At 39.5% G+C, this 22,078-nt stretch overlaps 1 protein-coding gene across 2 annotated transcripts in view; it reads left to right on the top strand.

Moving 5' to 3' along the window:
- NLK (nemo like kinase) overlaps nucleotides 1–22,078 on the top strand; it is a 110,742-nt gene that overhangs the window by 82,199 nt on the left and 6,465 nt on the right. For both annotated transcript variants that reach the window (XM_019545582.1, XM_019545583.1), the window contains exons 4-8: nucleotides 3,931–4,037; nucleotides 5,621–5,706; nucleotides 6,604–6,813; nucleotides 9,654–9,755; nucleotides 21,144–21,230. In XM_019545582.1, coding sequence (XP_019401127.1) covers nucleotides 3,931–4,037; nucleotides 5,621–5,706; nucleotides 6,604–6,813; nucleotides 9,654–9,755; nucleotides 21,144–21,230 — 592 coding nt within the window. The remainder of the gene's footprint in view (nucleotides 1–3,930; nucleotides 4,038–5,620; nucleotides 5,707–6,603; nucleotides 6,814–9,653; nucleotides 9,756–21,143; nucleotides 21,231–22,078) is intronic.

The raw sequence follows: 22,078 nt of genomic DNA, 5'->3' as shown, positions 1-22,078 counted from the left end.
AGTCTTTATTTCCTTAGGATTGTGCTCATTCAAATTTTGCTGATCCAACTTGCCCACAAAATGTTGGTGTCCCCCCCCCCCGCTCGCCCCAATTTGTGGAATATGGTATTTCTGACACCTTTTTACTTATTAAAACACTGTAAAATGTAACTTAGGAAATACGTTTATATATAAATGAAAATTAAGGTGATTCATCAGAAAATATACCTTGTTCATTTGAGGCAGTATCCTTGGCTTTTGTTTGCTTGTCAGCTTGCAAAATTTACCAATTTCAGTGGGTTTCCCAGACAGTGTGGATAAGTGAGTTCTGTTGTGCTGTGCATTTTCCTTGATAATTGTTCTTAAGCAAATTGGTACATTTTGTAGTTCTAATTTTGTACAGCTACTTAACTAATTACTGCTGTCAGTAGCAATTTTTATCTGGTGGTAATGTTCAATTTAGCAGCGTAATATAGCTGCAGTGACCTCCTCCTTCCCAGCATGGTTTATAAATCAATTTAAATAGGAAAAGGCAAATATCTGTTTGAAATACTACATTGAAATCCCATAATTTTTTAGATGTGGTCTTTTTATTTTAGCTTAACATTAAGAGGACGCTCGTGAGCAAAGGCATTGACCCACTTGGGCACCAGCTGTTTGAGAGGCTGCCACATTTGTAAAAGACAGGAACATCCAGCAAGTCCTGCTTTCACTCATGTTTAGAGACCCTCATTAAATTATCCAGAGACAATAATCAGATAGCTGCTGTTCAAGTTAATGGCACCTCTGAGCCCCTGTCAAGAGAGCTTTATTTAATGCGCAACAGACCTGGAGTGGTGCAGGTGCCATCTCAGGCCCTCATTTAATTTAAGCTGCTTTAGTTGGCATGGCAACTAGTTGAGACATCTGGGAGACATTATGCTAGAGATTGAGATTTAGGAGGATTTGTGGTGTAGCAAAATAGAAATCTTATCATAAAGTGCAGAGTGTTGCTTGTGGAATTTGGAATATTTCATTGTCAAATGACTATTAAGGGAAGTTGCAGGCAGAAAGGAAAACAAAATGTAAAGGGGCTGGCATAAATATTCTTCTTGCAAAAGGAAAATAGTTTTATTTGCTGAACGAAAAATGAGCGTGTGACAAAGTTGCTGAACTACTTTGGGTTAGGCTTGTGAGCATAGCTGTGAACAAATTTTTGTTAGAAAATTGGGTGATTGTTGTTACTTTGTAAAATGGCTGCTTTTTAACATAGTACCACTTAAACATTTTGGATGAGTTTATAAAGTCTCGTTACATACAGAGGACAAAAATATTTCATGTTTGAAAGGAATTAAATACATAAGGTGTATGGAGCAACAGATGGAGGAAGGGCACTTAATAAGTTGGGGCCAAAGGGTCTCTAGGTCATTATACATGAGATTTATCCTGTACTGATCTAGTAGCCATAGAAAGTGATGGCACGCTTGCCACAAAGGTTGGCTTCTGCTGCTTGGGGGTATGCTACATCTGGTATACTTGCAGAAGGGGAGGGTTTCAAAAGGGGAGCTGCTGATCAAAAATGCACAGCAGGTTACTGTGACAGTTGTGTGGGTAAGCCAGGAGTGTGCAACTGCAACTTTACCCCCAGATCAGTGGTTCCCAAATTGTGGATCGCGACCCCAAATGGGGTTGCAGCATCAGCAGGTGGGCTTGTTGTGCAGCACTGTCTCCTGCTCCAGGTCCCGCCTGCTAGGCTGCAGAGGCCCAAGGGAAGGGCAGCAGGGCAGGGAGCCTCCAAGCCTGCAGCAGGCAGCCTACATCCTCCCCCCACCCCCACCCCCACGGGCTCTGCTCTGGCTGTGCCACTTGCAGGGGGGGACATAGGTGGTGCGCAGGGAGCTGGGCTCCATGCTCTGGCCTCAGCAACTGCTGCTTCCTGCAGGCAGCAGCTGAGGCACAGGCGCTGCTGGGGTGGGGAGCAGGGGGGGTGCGGGCCCTGGCCTGGGGCGAGTGGGGGGCTGCGGATTGGGGACGAGGGGCACTGGCAGGGTCAGGGAGCTGTGGGTTGGGGGTGAGGGGCGATGCTGAGGAAATGGGGTCATGCTGAGACATTTGGGAAGGCACTGCCCTAGATGAAGCCTAAAATTGAAGCTTTTTTTCTACATTTGTATTGTTTCTCACCTGTCCACACGTAACAGCTGTTGTGAGGTTTGGAGCAAGAGGTGTGTCCCCTCCTGCCCCCTCTTTTGAAGTGGCTCCAAATGGTTGGGTCTTCATGGCATGTACAATGTGTAATGTCTAGCACAACCTGATTTTGGTTGCGGTGGCATTCGTGTTACTTACAGGCTCCATTCATTAGTTTAAGATAAAGGACACAGAATTGACTGACCAGCTCCAGCCACGAGTATGCTGAGTTACCTGCGTTCTAGCAGAACCATAGAACACCTTCCCTTCCAGTTCAGATTCTGCGCTCCTTCTGAAAACACCTCCGTGCTCATGGTATGTCCTTTACTTTCTTATCAAGCTTGTAAGAAAAGAAGATTTTCAAAACTGTCAACATTTGACAGTTCAGTCTTTTTTTGAAAAATCAAGATGTGCTTGCTCGACTTCAGATTGTGCATCTTTGCAAACATTCATCCACAATAAAGATCCTAAATCAGAACTGTAGCTGGCAGTTTGGTTGATACAAGAGGCTGGATATGAAACAGCTTGTTCTTCTGTGGCTAGGTAGGTCCTTTATTGTTGACTGCAGTAAAAAATCATTTGTCAGTAAATGAGGTGGATACAGACTCCCGGCTAGCAGCTGTTTGCATCACCTGTGGACCTTCCCTTACTACTTACAGCCTGACTCTTTTTCCCAGTTTGGGAAACTCTGTGGTGTGTTTTTGGGGAATGAGCTTGTTTTTAGTTGTTCTGTATATCTTCATTTCTTGATGGTTGTAGCTTGACGTTTGAGCAAGCATGGTGCCCCTCTTACCTAGTGCAGTGCTTCCCAACGAGTGTGCCGTGCCACAAAAGTGTGCCCTCAGAAGTGAACAGGTGTGCTGTGCAATTTTGCCATGGCAATGGGCTACAGTAGGTATGAGGATGGGGAATGCCTTAACAGGCGTGCCGCGAGAAATTTTATTAATGTAAGTGTGCCTTGGGCTGGAAAAGGTTACGAAACACTGACTTAGTGTCTCCACACCAGTGACAGCAAGTGTTTACAGTGCTTTGAAATACTCAACTACAGCTGAATTGATACCTGGTCTTACACCTGTAGTTGTTAGCTACTAAGTAATGGCTTCTATCTTTTCCTCTATGGAGCTGCTGTTTATCATGTGACAACTCCAAAACAGTTTTTCATCCAAGATTTTATGTGTGTGTGTGTGTGTATGTATTTGGTGCTTGAGAAAATAAAATCTTTGATAATACCTGGTGAAGTGGGATATAATGCAGGCAGGCAGTGTACATGCTTCATATAGAAGCACTGCACTGACCTACAGACACTCCTGTTAGGGCCTGTTTTAGCACAATTTTCCAATTGTCTTGATCCCCGCCAGCTTCTCTGGTATGTGACATGGACAAATATCTACTAGGGAGTAGGATGATGCCCTTTAGAATTGCTTCTAACTTGTGACTTCATGAGGATTTAAAATCAAAATTTAAAATTTTAAATAAAGTATGATTAAATTAACACAAGGCATCTTACCTTGTTTCTCGAGTCCTATTTTGGCTTGGAAATAACTTTGTAATATATGCTCACTATTATAAATGCAGCTTTATTCAGTAATCTTTTTCTCCTGCAACTGAATTGCTATGTTTGCTCTTGCAAAAGTCTGAAGATGTGACCTCCATTATATCATGAAGCGTTCTTATTTTTTGCTCTACATCTTTGAGACACAAGAGTTTAAATTCTTCTGAGTTTGAATAACAGTTTCAAGGGGATTATATGCTGGACTTCCTGTACTTGCCTTAACTAATAACGTGAAGATATGTTGTCACCGAACTGATGCAGAGTGACCTCCATAAGATTATCGTCTCTCCTCAGCCACTCAGCTCGGATCACGTCAAAGTTTTTCTTTACCAGATTTTAAGAGGTAATTTTTCTGTTTTAAGCCTGATGAACAAATATTGAACTTGGTGCTCTATTATTATTTTTTATTTCCTTCTTATTTCAAAACTTTTATCCCCAAGGCTATCCAAGTCCTCAGTAATGTGTGGAGTAAGATACCCTGTTGTTTAATGCTGTTTGTGAAAGAATGACAGGTGTTCAAGAAACCCTTGGTTCTGCTGCTAGACTGCTATATGTATAAAATGCTTGGGGTGTTTGTATGTTAACTTCAGTGGTTTCTCTAATGGAAACATCATCTGTCCTGACAGCCCCAGGTGACGGGACTGTCCCTAAACAGCTCTGAGTCTCCAAGTGGCATTTACTTATGGCACACTTGTGGTCTGATCCCCAATGCCACAATTATGCTTCCTGGCATGGCCCTGTGGCATGTCAGTAGGTGCAATTGTTGGGATTGGGGATTGGGCCACATTGCGTCAGTAAATGAACCTGTGCCAGGGATTTAAATTGCTTAAAAAAGGAAAAGTGGCACTACTCGGTCCTGTTGAAGAGATTTGCCCTTCGGAGGGGCAGATGGTTTTTGTGCCTCTTTTGTGAGTGTCTTTAGATGAGGTGTAAACCTTTTTATTTCTACCAGCATGGAGTCTCTTCAGTACTTACATTTGTATTTCATCTGCCCAGTCACTTGGCCTTTAACTTCCACATATCCCCTTGCTACTGTGTGGGTAGTTTATTTGCCCCAGATATTCCTCAGTGAGGTAGGTACACTTTTTCGTGGGCCAGACTGTCTACTGCTGTAGTTCCTATATCTAGACAACTTCATGCTGGGATAATCCTTCACTGATGGTTTAATGAGACACTTACTGTGTGTTTTTATTTTTCTTGAAAACAAACCAAGATCTTTGCTGCAGGGGCCAAAAAAACTCAAGAGAAGCAACTTTAGGGACTTTCCAAGAGGAAGAGTATATCCTCTTCCCTCCCAGCCCGCTGAGAGTTGGAAAGGCCGTTAATGACCATGCCCAAATGTTGTATGTTGCCTTGTCTTGTTTTGAATCTTCTGCATTAATAACCGAGAAGACCGAACAATGAACCATCATTTGGATCTTTATTTTCTATATTCCCAATATCAGTATCTGTCCAATGGCTTGTAAGTTTATAGTCTAAAAGAAAATAATGTGCATCTCTATGAGCTACAAAATAAATTGAACTCAGACCTGCTTTACATGTTGCATTGCCTCTGGCTACTAACTTCTTGAACACAACTCTTAATTTTCTTAAACCTGAATTTCATTGTTGTAGAAGTTATTTATATGCAATTGAGAAAAAAGCAGTATTTAATAGAATGCCACAAAACACATTTGCATAATCAGGGAGCAAAATATTTAGAGAATAGTGATTAGATAATTGTTGTCTGTCCTGTATCCTGCCAAGACATTGCAGTGATCCAGTACTGGTGAGCTGAAAATATTAGTGCCACTGGCAGCATCTAAAGGTGAGCAGATGTGCATGTCTTTGTAGACTGGATTTATGAAGTCCTCCAAGAAAACATGCCCTTGGCTTCAGGTTTTAGGAGTGAATATATTTTACTTTTAACTTCGTTTAATATTTCAGGTCTGAAATATCTACATTCTGCTGGCATTTTACATCGAGACATTAAACCAGGGAACCTACTTGTGAACAGCAACTGTGTTCTTAAGGTGGTACTTACATTTATTTAAAACTTGCACATAGTTTGTTCTATAGAGCAGAGGTCATGGTCAAGATTATTTCTTTGTCTAAAAGAAAGATTGGTTCCTTTCCTCATTAAGGTATTTCAGCAGAAAAACCACCTCCTATCTTTCCAAAAATTTTAAACAAGATTTTTCCCCCCAGTTATCTTTAAAAAGCGCTGCTCCGTGCTTCAGTTTTGAAAGCAATGCGAAGTGGGTGCTAGAGACCCTCCCATTAACAACACATTTTTCTACTTCTGAGCATTTTGGATGAGTTTAACATGTCATCCTGCATTCTTTAAACTAAGCTTTGTTTGCGTTTTTTTTTTTTTTTTTAATTTCTGTCTTTAGGAGTCTAATTTTAGAAATCTTGGCCAATAATTTTTTCTTTTTTCTGGGAGGGACATGAAATCAACAGAAGGCCACTGTAGTGAGAGGGAAGGCCAAATATCGCTGCTAACGTCTTTGAGCAGCACCATCATAAAAGGAAATGTCAATTGGAATGAATCATTTTGAGCCTAGCAGGTTGTCAGTATTTTATTTATTTATTTATTTTAAGGGCAAAATGTTTAGGAAGTTGTAATAGTTTAGCTTAATAGTATAATACTGACTGAGAAATTGCACTGTCATTTTAAATAACATTCAAATAATTGTAGATATTGTAGAGGCTTAATATTTTTGGGAACTAAAGCATGCTTGCTTCCCCAAACCTTTTTTTAAATAAAATCTGCAGCCATTCAGTTGCAGGAATATAGGGTTTGTTTGTTTTTTAAAGATATAATACTGGTTTGGGATTTTGTATTTCGTTACCAAAGAAATACCTATGTGAATGAAGTGCATTAAATGTTTTGGTTATTTTATTTTTTGTTTACCTTCTCAATTTAGATTTGTGATTTTGGATTGGCCAGGGTGGAAGAATTAGATGAATCTCGCCACATGACTCAGGAAGTTGTCACTCAGTATTATCGAGCTCCAGAAATCCTGATGGGCAGCCGTCACTACAGCAATGCTATTGACATCTGGTCTGTAGGCTGCATTTTTGCAGAACTACTTGGACGAAGAATACTGTTTCAGGCACAGAGTCCAATTCAGCAGGTATAACTAATTTCTCATTTTAAAAGCCTTCAGGATAGTAAACTGTGTACTTTTTTTGAAATTTAATTTACATCTGTGTAACATTGCTTGAATTAAAAGTACTAATCCTAAATGGGAAATGTTTTTTGTCCTTGTACAGTTTAAGCACATGCCCTTTTCATGCAGCTCTCAAAAGGTTTTAATGTTTAAAATGATATTCTAAAATAACGTATAGCAATATTTTGTGTTGTCTTAACTGCTCTGTCCTGACTAATACACGTAGTATATTGCCACTGTAGTGTTCCCCTGGGAGGACATATTAAGCATACCATGCAGGAGTGGGGTATAAATTTGGAATCATAAAAATAAACCATTGCTTCTGAAAACAGGATTTCATTCTGACATCACAGAGGGGCTGTCGAGAAGGGTGTTGGTTAATGTAAACATAATGTCCAGATAGTATTAAAATTGTCATTAAATCTACAGATTCAAGGGTAGAGTAATGTCAGGAAACCAGTAAGTAACCTTTGATCTCTCCTGAACTTGCATATGTATGGTTTTAATGCTCGTTCCAAGTTTATGGGACAGAGAAACTCCTCAGTTATTTGTAGAATACCGGTATGTTTCATCTGTTTTGCTACTTTTAAGTGTTTTTGAAAAGCCATGTAAAATGCTTCAGTGATAAGAGCTCCCCACAAGTGCTAAGTATTTATAATGGCATGGTATAAGAAAAATGTGTTCCATGTAGAATGTTTCTTTTCTGGGAAGTTGTTTTTTATGAAATTGAGTAGATTGGATATAGTAGCTAAGGTTTAGTGTCTGTTTAAAACTGATTGGACTTGAACTTGTAATGCAAGTATATGCTCCGCAGAGATAATAAAGCATAATGATATCAACATTTACCAAGCAGTTAGCCCTCATCTTTTTAAAATATGGTATGTTGCATCAGCTTGAAAATAGTCAAGAAAAAAAAGCCATTTTTCACATAGCTTGGTGTTTTTAATGCAGTTTATTACCAGTCTTTATTTTTGGGGAATTTGTCATTCCTTTCAAGTTGCCAGGTAACAGCATGGGAGGCTTCTAATTGCAGTGTTGGCTTCTATAATGTGAGCACCTGTTTTTAGGAACTGTCAAATGATTTCAGATTGGACACTGCACTGTTAGTGAACCTTCATTCCCTGCGTGTCTTGCAGGAATTCAAAACAGTGATCTAAAAAAAAATTGCTACTTATCCATATGCTGAGCCATTAAGCCTAGTTAAATAGGGAAGATTATTGATAAGTGTGTTTATGTTATGGGAAATACCTCTCTTGACTTGGGCCCAGATCCTCTATTGGGGCATAACTCCATTGAAGCAAGTGAAATTAAATCATTTTACACCAGCCGAGACTCTGACTAATCAGTTCCATGTTGCTAGTGTTGATTAGATTACTTATCCAAACTTCTGGCTGGGGTAAGGTTTTCCTTTATACTTTCCATATTTAAAAAGCTCAGGGTTTAGCTTTTTTCCCATCTCATTCACTGTTTGCATTTGTATGCACTTGATTTCCACTCTTTCACAAAATATCCATACTCAAAGGTTATACATTAGGATACTGTATAAGAGGGCAGGGTGTCAGTGGATTACATGCCTACTACCTAGCAAAAGTGGTATGTGTGCAAAGAGACACTTTTTTTGTAGACTGGAACCTTAGCAGGACATTTGGAATCTTTAAAGATCAACAGGTTATTTGTGTAAGGAATCAGCACACTTGTGTTCAACGTCAAAGCGAGTTGGCTTTATACATACCAGTCTGTAATGAGAACGGGTTTACGCTTGAGGGAGAGCTTTGCAGTTGCTCCATTAGCTCAAGTGCATAGTGGTCATAGGGGAACTCCTGGGACTTGGATGCTAATCTCACCACTGCCTTCCAAGAATTTCTCTTTGGCATTTATCTATGACTTTGCCATACATGTGAGGATATGTGCACATACTTAGGGAAATGAGACTAACACCTTTTTTTTGGTAATAGTACAGATGAGATTAAATAATTCTGGATGTAAAGATAGCAAGTCCAGGAAGAATTCATTTAGGAAAGACTACATAAATTTAACAATCATAGCCTAAATATCCAGTGATGTACATGTCATGATTTTGAATATAAAATAAAATGATGTAAAACAAGGTATGGTAAAGATGCTTTTCATGTTTTTGATTGTTTCCTTTAAATTTTCCTTCCATGCCTGCTTGTTTAACCTATGACATTTTTAAACTTTAAAACAGGGATTTGTACAAGGTTTTGTACAAAGTTCTTCTTAGAAATGGTTCCCTTTGTTTTATTGTAGGCACCAAAATATTTTATACTGATTTACATATGGCCCTTTTTTACCTTTTGTTCTTTGTAGTGCATTGAAGTGTAGCGTTGACTCAAACGAGAACAAACATTCTGCAGTATGCATAGCGTCTCCTAAATGATATTGTCCCAATGGTATAAAACAGCAAGCTAAGCTTTTAAAATTACTTCGAAGCATGTCAATAAACCCATGTGAGATGCTTCCAAATCTGGTGCAATAAACACCTGATTCATAGATTCATAGATATTAGGGTCGGAAGGGACATCAGTAGGTCATCGAGTCTGACCCCCTTCCCTGGGCAGGGAAGAGCGCTGTGGTCAGACACCCCCAGCTGGTGTTGGCTTTTTTATTCCATTTGAAAATGTTTGCATTGCAGTGCATAGACTAAAAGTCTATGTTAATATCACCTACATACTTTAGTAAAAGTAAAACTTACGTTTGGCAGCTTCTTGAGTCAATCTTTAAGCATCTGTTGTTCTAACCTCAGAATCCACTGATAAGTATACATGTGTGTTATATATCTGCAGTTGGATTTGATCACAGATCTTCTGGGAACACCATCACTGGAAGCAATGAGGACGGCTTGTGAAGGCGCCAAGGCACATATACTCAGGGGTCCTCATAAACAGGTATGAGTTCATACTAACCTGCAGGTCTGCTCTTACCCTGTTCAATGCTGTAATTTCATCGGTGTCCATAAATTTACAATATTTCCTCTAAACAGAAAACTTTCCATCTTGGCAATAGTCAGGCCAACAAAAAAGCCAGCTACACCTACAAGATATTAAGCCATTATTTTGCACTTTCTGTACAATGAAAGCATTAACTTGAATCTTTGTGGAATTACCTTATTAAGATAAAAAGGTGTCTACAGTGTTAATAGGGAAAGACTAAAACATTGTTCTATTCAAGAAGTGAGCAATAAACACTTCATCCCATCTGTTTCTGTAGCTCTTATTATCTCCACATTTACAAACAATTTGATGATAATTTTGAGCATTTCACATCAAGAAAAGAGTTAGCACTGAGGGGGACTGCATGCAATGGGCAGTACTGTATACCTTATTCAGATGGCCTGTACTAACCCATTCTTATGGTAGGTTCTCATCAGTGTATTTGCCCAACATGGGCCATGTGTTTTATAGTCATGCTCAGTGTTGGCTGCTTTTAATCAACTTCATAGCTGGTTTCCATTGCTGAGTACATGCTGCTTTTGGCAGCAGTTTAATGATAGACAGTGTATTTAGTGAGGTATCCTTGTATGTGAATGCAAGACAAGGGACCTCCCCCACCACCATGCTAATTGGGTGAAAAAAACCTTGTCTTGTATTCAAGTAAATATGGTAATTTATTTGTAAAATGCACTTGTAGGACCTTATCAATTCATCTTTGCTGATGGGCATGAACAGAGATATTCCATTTTAAGATGAAGCAGCAAAGTGATGGTCACTTTGAAGGAGGATGCATAAAAAAAAGAATCAATTAAAATTCATAATGTAGTTCAGAAACTTCTCTATAGCTCTTTGTGTTGACAGGAGACAAAATAAATGCATCTTTTTCACCTATGTTACCCGGTTCACTGGAATCAGAATATTCCTGCAGTTGATCGACAGATGATGAAAAAGAAATCAAGCACATAAATGCCACACGTCAAGCAGCGAAAAGAATTCCTGCATGCACATTTGTATCTGCTTTTTCCTTTTTCTTGTAGTTTATTAGTGAAGTGCCTGCCTGCCACGATGAAAGCCACTGCAGAAATTAGTACTGTATCTGTCCTTGGCTACATAATGATAAATTGGGCATTCCCACCACTTAACCATGTTCAGTAGACCAACTTGCCTTCACATGGTTGTGTAGTATTTTAATTGTATTTACCGTTGAAGCACTGTCACCTGGATTTCTTCCATTTCTTTTAAAATAAGTCATTTAGTCTTAAAGCATTTTAGGAGGTGATATGTCACTCAGTATATTTATTCTGCCAGTGTTTGAAACAGGAAGGCTTTTCTGAGGGATAACTTCCTGTGATTCACCGTATGTGCAAATATATGCTCAGCATTAGAAACAGACAACCAGTTTTATTTAAAAAGGTATACTAGGCTGGAAATAGACTTTGCCAAATTAAGCAGATCAGTTGCGCTGCAATTTGTTGCAGCACAGTTTATCTGCTTCAGTGGGCGAAATGCATTGCTCCCTTGTCCTGCCCTTGGTGGTGGAGGACAAGGGACAATATAATCTCTATTTGGATGACTGGGGCAAGCCCTGCTTTCCCTGTTCAGCCAGATCCATCCCCCACAATTGCAGGAGCAAGTCCGCCTATGCAGGGAACTTTGACTTCCCCACTTACGGAGAGGCATCCTGAGATAACTTGGGGTGCCTCTTTGTAAGCATGGAAAGCTGGGCAGGTGCTTGAGGGAGCCTCAAGCATCCAGAGCACCTGCTTGGGGTGGCTGGAGAAGGCAAGTAGGTCAGGCTGCCCATACTCTACTGCCACAGAGCTAATAGATATTTGCCTCAATGGAGCATCAGAGTCTATTGCTACCTTTTGTGCTACTGATTTTTTTTTTTTTTTTTTTTTTCTTTTTGATGTGGCATGAAAGTTTGCTCTGGTGATGAGGTTAGCAAGGTTCAGTGCTTGTTTGAAGGCTAGGATGGGAGGTTCTGGGAAGATCTTTTTAAGAATTGGGTCATCTTCTAGTATGGGTTGCAGTTGTTTGAGGATTTTCCATATAGGTTTGGGGGAGGGGTGACATGTCATAACTAGTGGTGTGCAATTCCTGGGGGGTTTCCTTCTATACTGCAGCAGTTCTTTGCATGGTCTCTGGGTGGCTCTTTCATATGTGCAATCTATCTCTGGAGGAGTGTCCTTGTTGAGTGAAAGCCTTTTTGAGATTTGTGAGGTGGCAATCCCAGGTGTTCTCAGTGCAAATTCAGTGGTATCAGAGGCCTTGGCTGTATATTACAGCTTTCTTGGTGTGTTTAGGGTGATTGCTGGTTCTGTGCAAATATGTATGTTGGTCTATGGGTTTCCTCTATAACATGGTCTGTATTTTCCCATTCTGGGTACTGATCATCGTATCTAAAAATACAATGTTGGTGCTGGAGTATTCAAGAGAAAGTCGGATGGAGGGTTGATGATTGTTGAATTTCCAATGGAACTCAATCAGAGATTGCAGGTTGTCAGTCCAAATGATGAAGATGTCATCGATATATCTTAAGTATAGCAAGGGTTTGATGGTGCAGTCCTTGAGGAGTTCTTCCATGTGGCTTATAAAAAGATTGGCGTACTGTGGGGCCATTTTGGTGCTCATGGTCACTTCAGACTGTTATAATAGCAGTTTCCTTCCTTCAGAGGTATGAGCTTAACTACAAACATAGTTTGAGAACAGAGGTACCTAGAAAGTTATATGCAGCAAAACCCCTTTTTAAGAGGGGAAAAATATGGTCCAGGAGACACCTGTGCATTAAGGAAATTTGTTTTCTTAAAAGATAGTATTGGACTAGATTAATAAGTCCAGACGATAATGGGAGCTAAATTAAAATTTTATGACCACTGTAGGATCTGACGTTCTTTTGGCATGTCGTATTACAGGTTGATGCTACTTTTGTCTAGTTTTGGGTAGGAGATGGTTAGCATAGTGAATGTCACAGTAGTTTTCTACATCACAGCAGAAACTTAGTTTCAGAGCAACGCACTAGACAGAGATTTACGTGTGTGTTCTCTACGTTTATGAAGCATCTTTCTATGCTGCCTTCCCATATATAATGTGTAGTAGTAGGTTAAATATAAGGGTACATTTTAAATACTCTGCTAGCCAATGACTTTGTCACAGATGCATTGTTATTCAAGAATTTGAGAACTGTGATGCCATAGCCAGCAAATACTGTGCTGTAATTATTAAGGTCACATGCACAATTGAAGTTCCTAAATAGCCAAATTGCTTCATATCATGAGCCTTCAGTGGACTATTTTGTGTATCAAATTTCATGCCTAGTGATGGTCATATTTTGGCACTTTTATGTGGCACTGTCCATTTCAGAGAGCATGGTGAAATTTGAGCTGTGATCCTACGTTTCACCCGCGTTTTAAATCTATGGCTATATGTTGCTACAGTTCGCTCTTGTAAAATTGTCTGTGGTCACAGTTGGTGAGCTACCATGTTTTCTAAGACAGACTGTGAAGTCAAATCCATCAAACTCAATATTGAACCCTGTATTTGCAGTTTTACACGTCTGTTAACACCAGTGTATCATGAAAGTAATACCTTTGCATAAATTAGCAAGCAGTGTAATTTTAAGATGGTTTTAATTAAATTTCTTCAAGTGGTGCTCCATGTCTAGCCAAAAAAAAAGCTGTTACAAAACAACCCTTGCGAATTTTTAGAAACCAGTTTGAAAAAAAAAAAAGCTGCAGAAATGAGTGTTCAAAATGCATGTGGTTTTATCATGAAACTTGTGAAAGAGGCTAGAATTCATTTTCTTCACTATCAGTTTAGACATTGTAGAATGGATGAATTTCAGTCCTCAGAATTCAAGTTTAAAATTATTAGATGCTAGATTAGTTAACTTTTTGAAGAAATCTTAGCTCCCCATCCCCAACCCCCCACAAAGCCCTTTCAAGGGAATAAGCAATTACTTAAGTGTTAATAAAAACAACAGGTTTTTTTTATGAGAAGTTCTCAAAACTAAGCCCTCTTGAGCAGATGTGGTCTTTGGCAACTTGAGCAGGGGAAAGGGGGTTGGGGGTTTATTGCATCTGGTAAGGCTCTGGGAAGGTTATGATTTTAGCTATTAGTTTACAATGTCAGGTTTAAGTTTGAACTTGTGAATGTTGGTGTGTTATTTTTTTAAGCTAATAATAAATAGCTCAATGTTTACCCATATCTTGAATAGTCTTACTAGGACAGGAAAACAAATACATTTTTCTTGGAAGTTAGCAATTACTTTGTAACATATATGATTTTTAAACAGTAAAGTTGAGGAATAGAAGTATTTTAAAGGGGAAAGACTTGGATGCTTAGTGCAATAACATGCATTAATGGGTCAGCTTTTAGTTTTAAAACATAGTAAACTTCTATGATTCTTTTAGTCTGGAAAAGCCACAGATTGCACTAACACTAATCATCTTTTTCCATATAAAAATGTTCAGACACTTGGTTGCTAACCAGAAGCATCTGACTGACATTCTCAAAAGTCCCTTGCTTGTGCACCAAATATTGACAGCAGTATTTGAAGCTTCCCTACGACACTCATTGTCAGCAACATGCCTCAGTTCTGACCCCCCTACTTCTAGGAGTACTTGGAAAATTGAGGATATCTTTTTCTTTTCACAGCTGGTCCTTGGGCTTTCTAGTGAGGAAAAAGGGTTTTAGTGATGGTTACAACTTATTTTGTTACTTAGGTTGGGTGAGTTTTGACTTTGTGACCAAAACCTCGGGGTAGTTCAGTATTGCCAAATTATTTCTGCCTTTGAAACTCCTAGCACAGTACATCTGGTCCTGGCTTTTCCTGGTACCTAGCAGTGCACTGATTGCAGAGCATCAAGTGGAGAGAATCAGACCCAATGTGAGGGAGGAGAGTAAACTCTACCTGCAGTTGTGAAGAGATATGTGTCTTTTGTGGGTTGGAGGGGAGGGCATACAATTCATTTTGAGGTAGTACAGTTCCCTTGTGTAGGGAAGGAACACGGATCTAGTTTTTTGGGGGGGTTTTGTCCCAGTGAATAGATGACATGTGATACTGGTTGTGGCGCTAGATGTTTCTTTGTGGATTGGATACCTGCTCACTAACGATTGAATTGAGACTGCCAAATACAATAGGGGAACACTTCAACACCAGGAGCATAGGTTTTATTTGATCTAATGACTTCTAGGTCTGGGAAGTACAGAACCTAGAATCAGTCCCTTGAACATAACTACCTTTTTGTGTAGGTTTAGAATAATTTGCGTGCATTTATTATGACACTAAAAGCTCACCTTTTCCAGAACGTTACGGTGCTATGACATTCAGCCTGTGCACATGCATCTTTGTGTTTGCTGAAGAAGAAACGATTGTGACTCTCCTCTCAAGCATGACAATTGCAATGGTGCGTCGGTTTAAAAGTTGTTGCAGTTCTAATGCAGTCCTGTAAATGTTGCAGACAGACTATGGAGTCTGACCCTGTCAGCTACTATTGTCCTGTAAATACAGTAGTTACCTCTCAATTCCTTAGTTATATCCTAGGCAGAGCATTTTAGTCATCTCAGTCAGCAGAATAGTATACTCCTCCCCCATCTCAGTAGCAATTAATCATACACATTAATGGAGCACTCTGTATAACTCTTCCTGTCCTTATGGCTCTTCCCAACACCTGCACTCACTAGGCCTCCTGTAATGAGGATGCTTTTCAGATTTGCTAGGGAAGCAAACAGATGTACAGGTATTTTTTTTTTAGAAAAGGAGGAAAATGAGTGTGTGTGGAATTGGAGAATAGCAAACTCCATAGCAGGAATTTTAGGCTGTGCATTGTTCTAAAGAAAATGCAGGGGTCTGGATTTGCATATAGGGGTTGGTTCTGTTTTTACCTTGAAGAAATAAGATACTTCCTTTCAGTCCCTTCATCTTAAAGTAAAATTTGCTACATGTGATGGGAGTTACTCTTCAGCCATCTTATAAGAACTGTATGAATTCCTAATAGTGGAGAGTGTGGAAATTAGGTCTTGAATGCATCTGAATTCAAGTGAGGGCCTTCCTATACCTTCAGACACTTCCTTAGCTAAATTATTGATACTTTTTTAGGAACATTATGGCAGAAGAGAATTGAAGCTGGTCTTCTCTGAATCAAAAATAATATGAATTGAGGGAGGAAATTAAAGTGTTCTAAAAAATCTATTTCTGATTAAATGGTCTGGGATTAGGAACAACATGCATTAAAGCAGAAAAGTTTTAAAGTTTGATTTTTTTTTTTTAATTATTATTATTTTTTTAACAAAGTGTTATGGCTCTCTAAATGAAAGGAATGGAAAAAGAGTTTATTGGGAGCCCATTCCAGTGCGTCAGGTAAACAGGGAACGTTTTAAAAGGAATGGTTACAAAACAAAATAATTCATGGTTTGCCAGTTATTGAGGTCAGAAAAATGGAGAGTGTAGAAGACAATAGCATTAAGCAGCCTACGATGGCATGCGATTATTCAAAATAAATGCATAAAATTAATTGAAAAGCCTTTAGAAAAATATGCTCTCAAAGTCTGCAGTTATTTCCTACAATGTAGGTTTGGTTGTCACTAATATTGAGATTAATGACTTGAAGAACTTCTACAATAGATCATTACATAGTAAATGAAAGCAGCGGTTCTTTCAGGTGGTTCCAGTGTTGTAAACTGGAGAGAACGCTCAGCAATTTATGGACTGCAGAAGAACCCTGAAAGTGAATTTATATCCATGAATTTATTCCATGGACATTTTTGTTAGATAGTCTTTAGGAGCGTATTTTCTAATAGTTTTGGAACATGAACTGTGTGTCCTAGCCAGGCTACTGCAAAATGTGTGTTATGTGTAGCATTCAACTATCTTAACCACAAAATAATTGCCGGTGTTTGTTTTTGCAGTACTTCAAATTGTGCTGGTTATGTTAAGGTACAGGCAAAAAAGATAGAATCCCTGCTAGAAATACTTAAGTGCCAGGTATCAATGAATAAGATAGGCGTCTTGAATTTTATAATTTGGGGCGGGGAAAGGGGGAACTATTAAATGAATCTGTGGAATGAATCATCGTTAAATTCTGTTCCTTAAAGTGAACGGGATTGTAGCAAGATAACTCAAAGGATTTGACTTAAATGCGAGACAGTATAGTGTAGTGGCTAGAGCATTATTGGGCTCTGGGAGCTTTGGGTTTTATTGATGGCTCTGCTGGTGACCTACAGCATTTATCTTTATCTGTAAAGTGAAACTAATGAGCCTGATCTCCACTGCAAGGTTCTTCGAGATATTCTGATGAAAAGCACAGTATAAGAATGGGGTATTATTTAATTATTAAGGGAAAAGCCAACTAAGGCTACCTCAATGCTTCTGATCCTTGCGTGCAGCTGTATGGGATCAAAACTGGAGCAGTTCTAGAATTACATGCATGCCAGTCCCTAAGGCCCCTGGCAGATGTTCAGTTTAAGGTGCTATGGGAACCAGTCACAAAGTGGGTGTATGTATGTGGTATAATAACTCTGTGGCTTGTTTCTTATTTTATTGTACCACTAATTGCATGAAAGTGTGGCCAGGTTACTGCTTAAGACATGATTAACTGGTTAATAACGCCTTAATTGTAAAGTTTGCCAGGGGCCTTTGTAATTTACTGGAATAATGAGCAAACAAATGTACAGTCCCTGGAACACGGATGAAAGCGTGGGCCTTACTCCAAAGTGCTCGAAGGGTGTATCTGTCCAGCCTCCAGAACAAGCTTGGAAGCAGTGCTGAGAAATTAGCCCACCCATTTGCACCTGCTTGTCGTGCACCCAAATCCACAAATTAGGCAGTGCACACAGCTCATGCATAGTCCTGAGCAACTTGAAATGGGCTTGGAAGAGACTCGGAGTTCCTTGCTTGTGCTGCTAAGCAAGTCACTTAAACCACCCTTTTCACAGATGGTTATTAGTTGCATGTCTGTCATTTTCCTGGGGCCCAACTTAAAAGCCTAGGGACTTATTTGAAGACTTGCTGAGCACTCACAGCTGCAACTGAAATCAGTAGGAGCTGTGCCTGCATTCACGAGTGGCGGGGTGTGTGTGTGTAGTGCTAAGTAATCCGAAAAGTCAAGCCTAAAGCACTCAAAATTAGTGATGTGCTTGATCTTATTCTTTTTGTGCCTAATTTCTGCAAACTGTCAATAATAGCACTACCCTACTGCACAGGGATGTTGTGAAGAAAAAGGAGTTTGTGAAGCACTTGGATACTCTAGTGGTGAGTGCCATAGAAAAGCCCAGGAGGATATGAATAATTCTGTCTTCAGAACAAGGTTTGAATAGTCTGCAGTAACTACGGCCTGTCGCCACAGATTAAGTAATGAGGATAAGACATAATATTGGAAAGCTGCTCATTAATTGAGCATAGTCTGTCCTGTGCAGTGAGGGGGTAGGAATCCTGTGGAAGAAATAATATGTGGTTGCGTAAAGAAAAAACTGTCTAGCAATGCATGTGCATAAGGAGGGGCAGCGGACTGAGATGGTCCAAGACCATTTAAATCCTGCCGTTTTCTAACTCTTTAGCACTTTGCAAACATAAGCATTCTTTTAACTTAGTTTTGTGTGCACAGTACATAAAGTTACAGTAGATAACCAGATGATAGATTAAAAAATGTTGTATAAATTCTTTATTTGGTAAATTTATGGGAAGAACCAGGACATTATGGCCCCACTGAATAGTCGAGCATATGTAGAGAAGTCCAGATAAGCTCATAAAAATCTGTCCGAAGTAGGCGTAATTGCAATAGTCAGAGTAAAACTTGAAAGAGTATTTCACTGTTTGTTTCCAGTTTGCAACACGGTCAGCCAGTGTGAGTGAAGCTGTGAATTGCAAAGGCCAAATGAAAAATAATTAAAATAATGAAGAGTGGTGGCCTCACAGTTGGTAAACAAATAAAAATCTAGCCCACACAATGTGCAGTTGATATGCCAGCCCCTTAAACCTTTGTACTTTGCATTAAAATGTGGAGATGGAAAGTTGAACCTGCTTGTTGGGGAAAATACAGGCATTTGAAGCTTACTGAGAGTATTTGAAATGCACATGTAGCTTTTATCAGCAGCTCTTGTTTGTCATGCTTGACAAGTAAGCTGTTTTCTTTTATCTGTGCAAGCTGAAGAGTATGACAGTGGGTTAATATGGGTTATGAGAAGCATCTGACACCTTACAGTACAAAGGTATAACAAAGGCCTTAGATAAGTTAGTAGATAAATGCTAACTGAAGAAAAACAAGACAAAATTGGGTTTAAAATGTGTGGTTTAAAAGAAAACGTTCCTACATTTCTGAAATAAATTAAAATGGAAGTGTCTACATGTGCAAATGCTGCTGGATGGGTTTACTCCAGAGTCATTTACTCTGGAGTAAATCCACCCTGGGCAGGCATCTACATGCGTGCCCATTTGGGGGCAGATTTGCTGCTCCGGCCCCCTCTGGCCCTGCACCAGCCCTCTGTAGCAGCCAGGAGGGGCTCTACACTCCCCCTGGGTGCTAGCTCAGGGGCTGGCAGGGAGCACGGGGCCAAGAGACAGCTGTTTTATGGCAGAGAGTGGGAGATTACTCCCTGTTCCTGGGAGCTGCCTGCTGCTGGGGCAGGCTGTAGTGGCAGGGGGCTTGGAAAGAGCGCCTGGTCAGCCTTCTACACGTGCCTTACTGCGCAGTAATTACATGGCAGTTAATTTACTACTTTCATTTGCAGATAGCAAATTAGCTACTGAGTAGAGCAGATTATTATGCAGTAAGGGTCTGCAGGTGTAATTTGCTCTGCTGCTCAGTAAAGTGTCTCATGCCCAGTGTGAATATATTTGGCAGGAATTTTAGCCTAACTGGTTTTAAGAAACTTGCTTTTATATTTTGTCTAACATCATGTATATTTTTAATATTTCATTTTTTACTTTAAAATTAAACAAAACCCTTTTGGTGAATTTTAAATAACTCCATGTTTCCTTAACAATAATTGTAAGAAAAGTTGAACTAGAGTTCCATATAATTCAGAACTTTTCCTGAAACAAATCCATGAGACAGCAAGACGTGATGGCCGAATATTTGTGTCTTGAGAAGCATACTGTGGCTCTAGTACTATACAGGTACTAGTTTACTAGTGTTTCTTTATTTCTAAATATGGGTTTTAGGATTTTTATTATAACCCATGGTGATCTGACTGCAAAAAAACAAAAGTGGGAGGGACTACTTACACTAAGTTCTTTATACTTCTTTCTTAAATACAGCTGTGTTTTCAGGTTTTTAAGGAAGAAGTGTTTATGTGCACATACAGTTTCACTCAACATCACAAGAATGACTAAAAATGGGGCTAGTGGGAATGAAGAATTCCCCTGCCTTCATTTTGTTTTAAGGTTCATGTATAGAAAATGAACCACGAATCTTAAACTACTGTCCCTTTTAGTCAATGATGTGTGTGCATTATATAATTTATGTGTGACCTATAAAGTACAATATATAGGGAAAGCAGGAAGAAAATACTTTAGAACAATGGTTTTCAAATTTCTTAAACTCGCGGAATTCCTATCCTTGTCCCAAATACTGACGGAGAGCCATGCGACCCGGCCCGGCAGTGGCGACACACTACCTCCCATCCCTCTCTGCTGCTTCCCTGACCTCTTTGTGCAACCCCTGGTGACCATCGCAGAACCCCAGAGTTCCTCAGCCCAGTTTGAAACCACTGCTTTAGAGCATTACAAAGCTTATCAGTCATACTGCTGCTGTTACTCTAATAAACCTTTCAGCAACCATTGCAGTGCTGGTCCACCAAGAACTGCCATTTAGCTAATGGCTGGTACAAAATAGCGTTTCCAGAGCCCAAGATCTATGCAAAGTATAAGGCAGTACCTCTGATCCTGGGGTGTGCTAGCTGGCGGTAATTGGCAATTGTTAACTTTCAGATGACTACAACTGAATTAAATTTACATGTTGGGAAGACTGGGAAAGGAGTATAGCAAGTGAGGGTATATTGCAGTGGTGTATAGACACATCCAAGTGAGCTTTTAAACTAGTTAGCTCTGCTACCAATAGCAGTCTAGCCATAGCAACATGGGACTCAGTGCAAGCTGCAAGACCCCATGTCTAAAGTCTTTAGGAAGGAAAGTTTACTGTTCATTCAGAGGCATAAAGCTTAGCAGCAGCAATGATATTCTGGTTTGAGGTTCAGGGATGATGCATCTCCCTTTCAGTACAACTTATAGTCTTAGTAATTCTTAGTAATGTGTACTATTCTTAGTAATGTGTACTATTTTACATTATTTAAGAGTGATCATACATGACTACCACTGACATTCTTTTTCTCCCAATCTCTTTACAGCCATCCCTTCCTGTCCTATATACACTTTCCAGCCAAGCTACACATGAAGCAGTTCATCTCCTTTGTAGGATGTTGGTCTTTGATCCAGTAAGTATTTTTATTCTGCCTTTTAAATACAGTATTGTTTTAAATGTAGGAGTTCTTTTAAATGGGTTAAAGATTATGGATAAAGGGCTCTTTTGAAACTTTTTTCCTATGCCACCATTTTATGGCCTTCTGTTCTGAAAAGGAGAGAAGAACGATCCTAAGTCAGGCAAACACTTAATAATTGAAATCTCTCTCCTCCTCTCCTGCCCCCTTCAACTCCTCCCCAAAATAGTCTTCTCAATTTTTAAAGACGGTGTTTTTTTGAAGGCAAGAAACTGAGGCGCCCAGGATTATATGTGAATTGTACTATTTTTGTCTGATAGCTTTTGATAGTAGAGCATCAGATTCTTCAATTCATTTCTAGTTGCTGCTGTAAATGAACTGTGTAACGTGACATTTCCTTTTGTATGTACACACTATCAGATGAGGGATTATTTCAGCATGCACCTGTTTTTCAAATTGGGATTAAATCCTGTGCTGCTGTGGACCTCGGCTTTTAGAGTTACTCTGCAAGTTTTTTCTACTCTGCAAAGCAAGTCAGAAATATTTTCTTCCTTTCAGCAAAAAATAGCATAAAGGTTGTTGATGATCCAGTACTAAAACAGAAGAGGCAGCATAGCTAGAAGAGTGGCCTGCTAGCTGGGCCTCTGCGGTTGTGTTTCTAGCTTTGCTGGTGATTTTGCTCTGGGATTTGGGGCAAGTGATTTTGCTACTGTTGTGACTTTACTCATCCTTAATGTGAGGATTTAATTATACTTTGCATTTATCACAGCAGCTTTCCACAAAAGGTTGCAAAACATTTTACAGAAGTAGGTGATGATGTTTGCCATTGATTTTATACAGAGGGG

The sequence above is a fragment of the Crocodylus porosus genome, unplaced genomic scaffold (assembly GCF_001723895.1).
Source record: "Crocodylus porosus isolate Cpor-Errol unplaced genomic scaffold, CroPor_comp1, whole genome shotgun sequence".
Taxonomy (NCBI): Eukaryota; Metazoa; Chordata; order Crocodylia; family Crocodylidae; genus Crocodylus; species Crocodylus porosus.
This window is presented reverse-complemented; position numbering and strand designations above follow the sequence as displayed.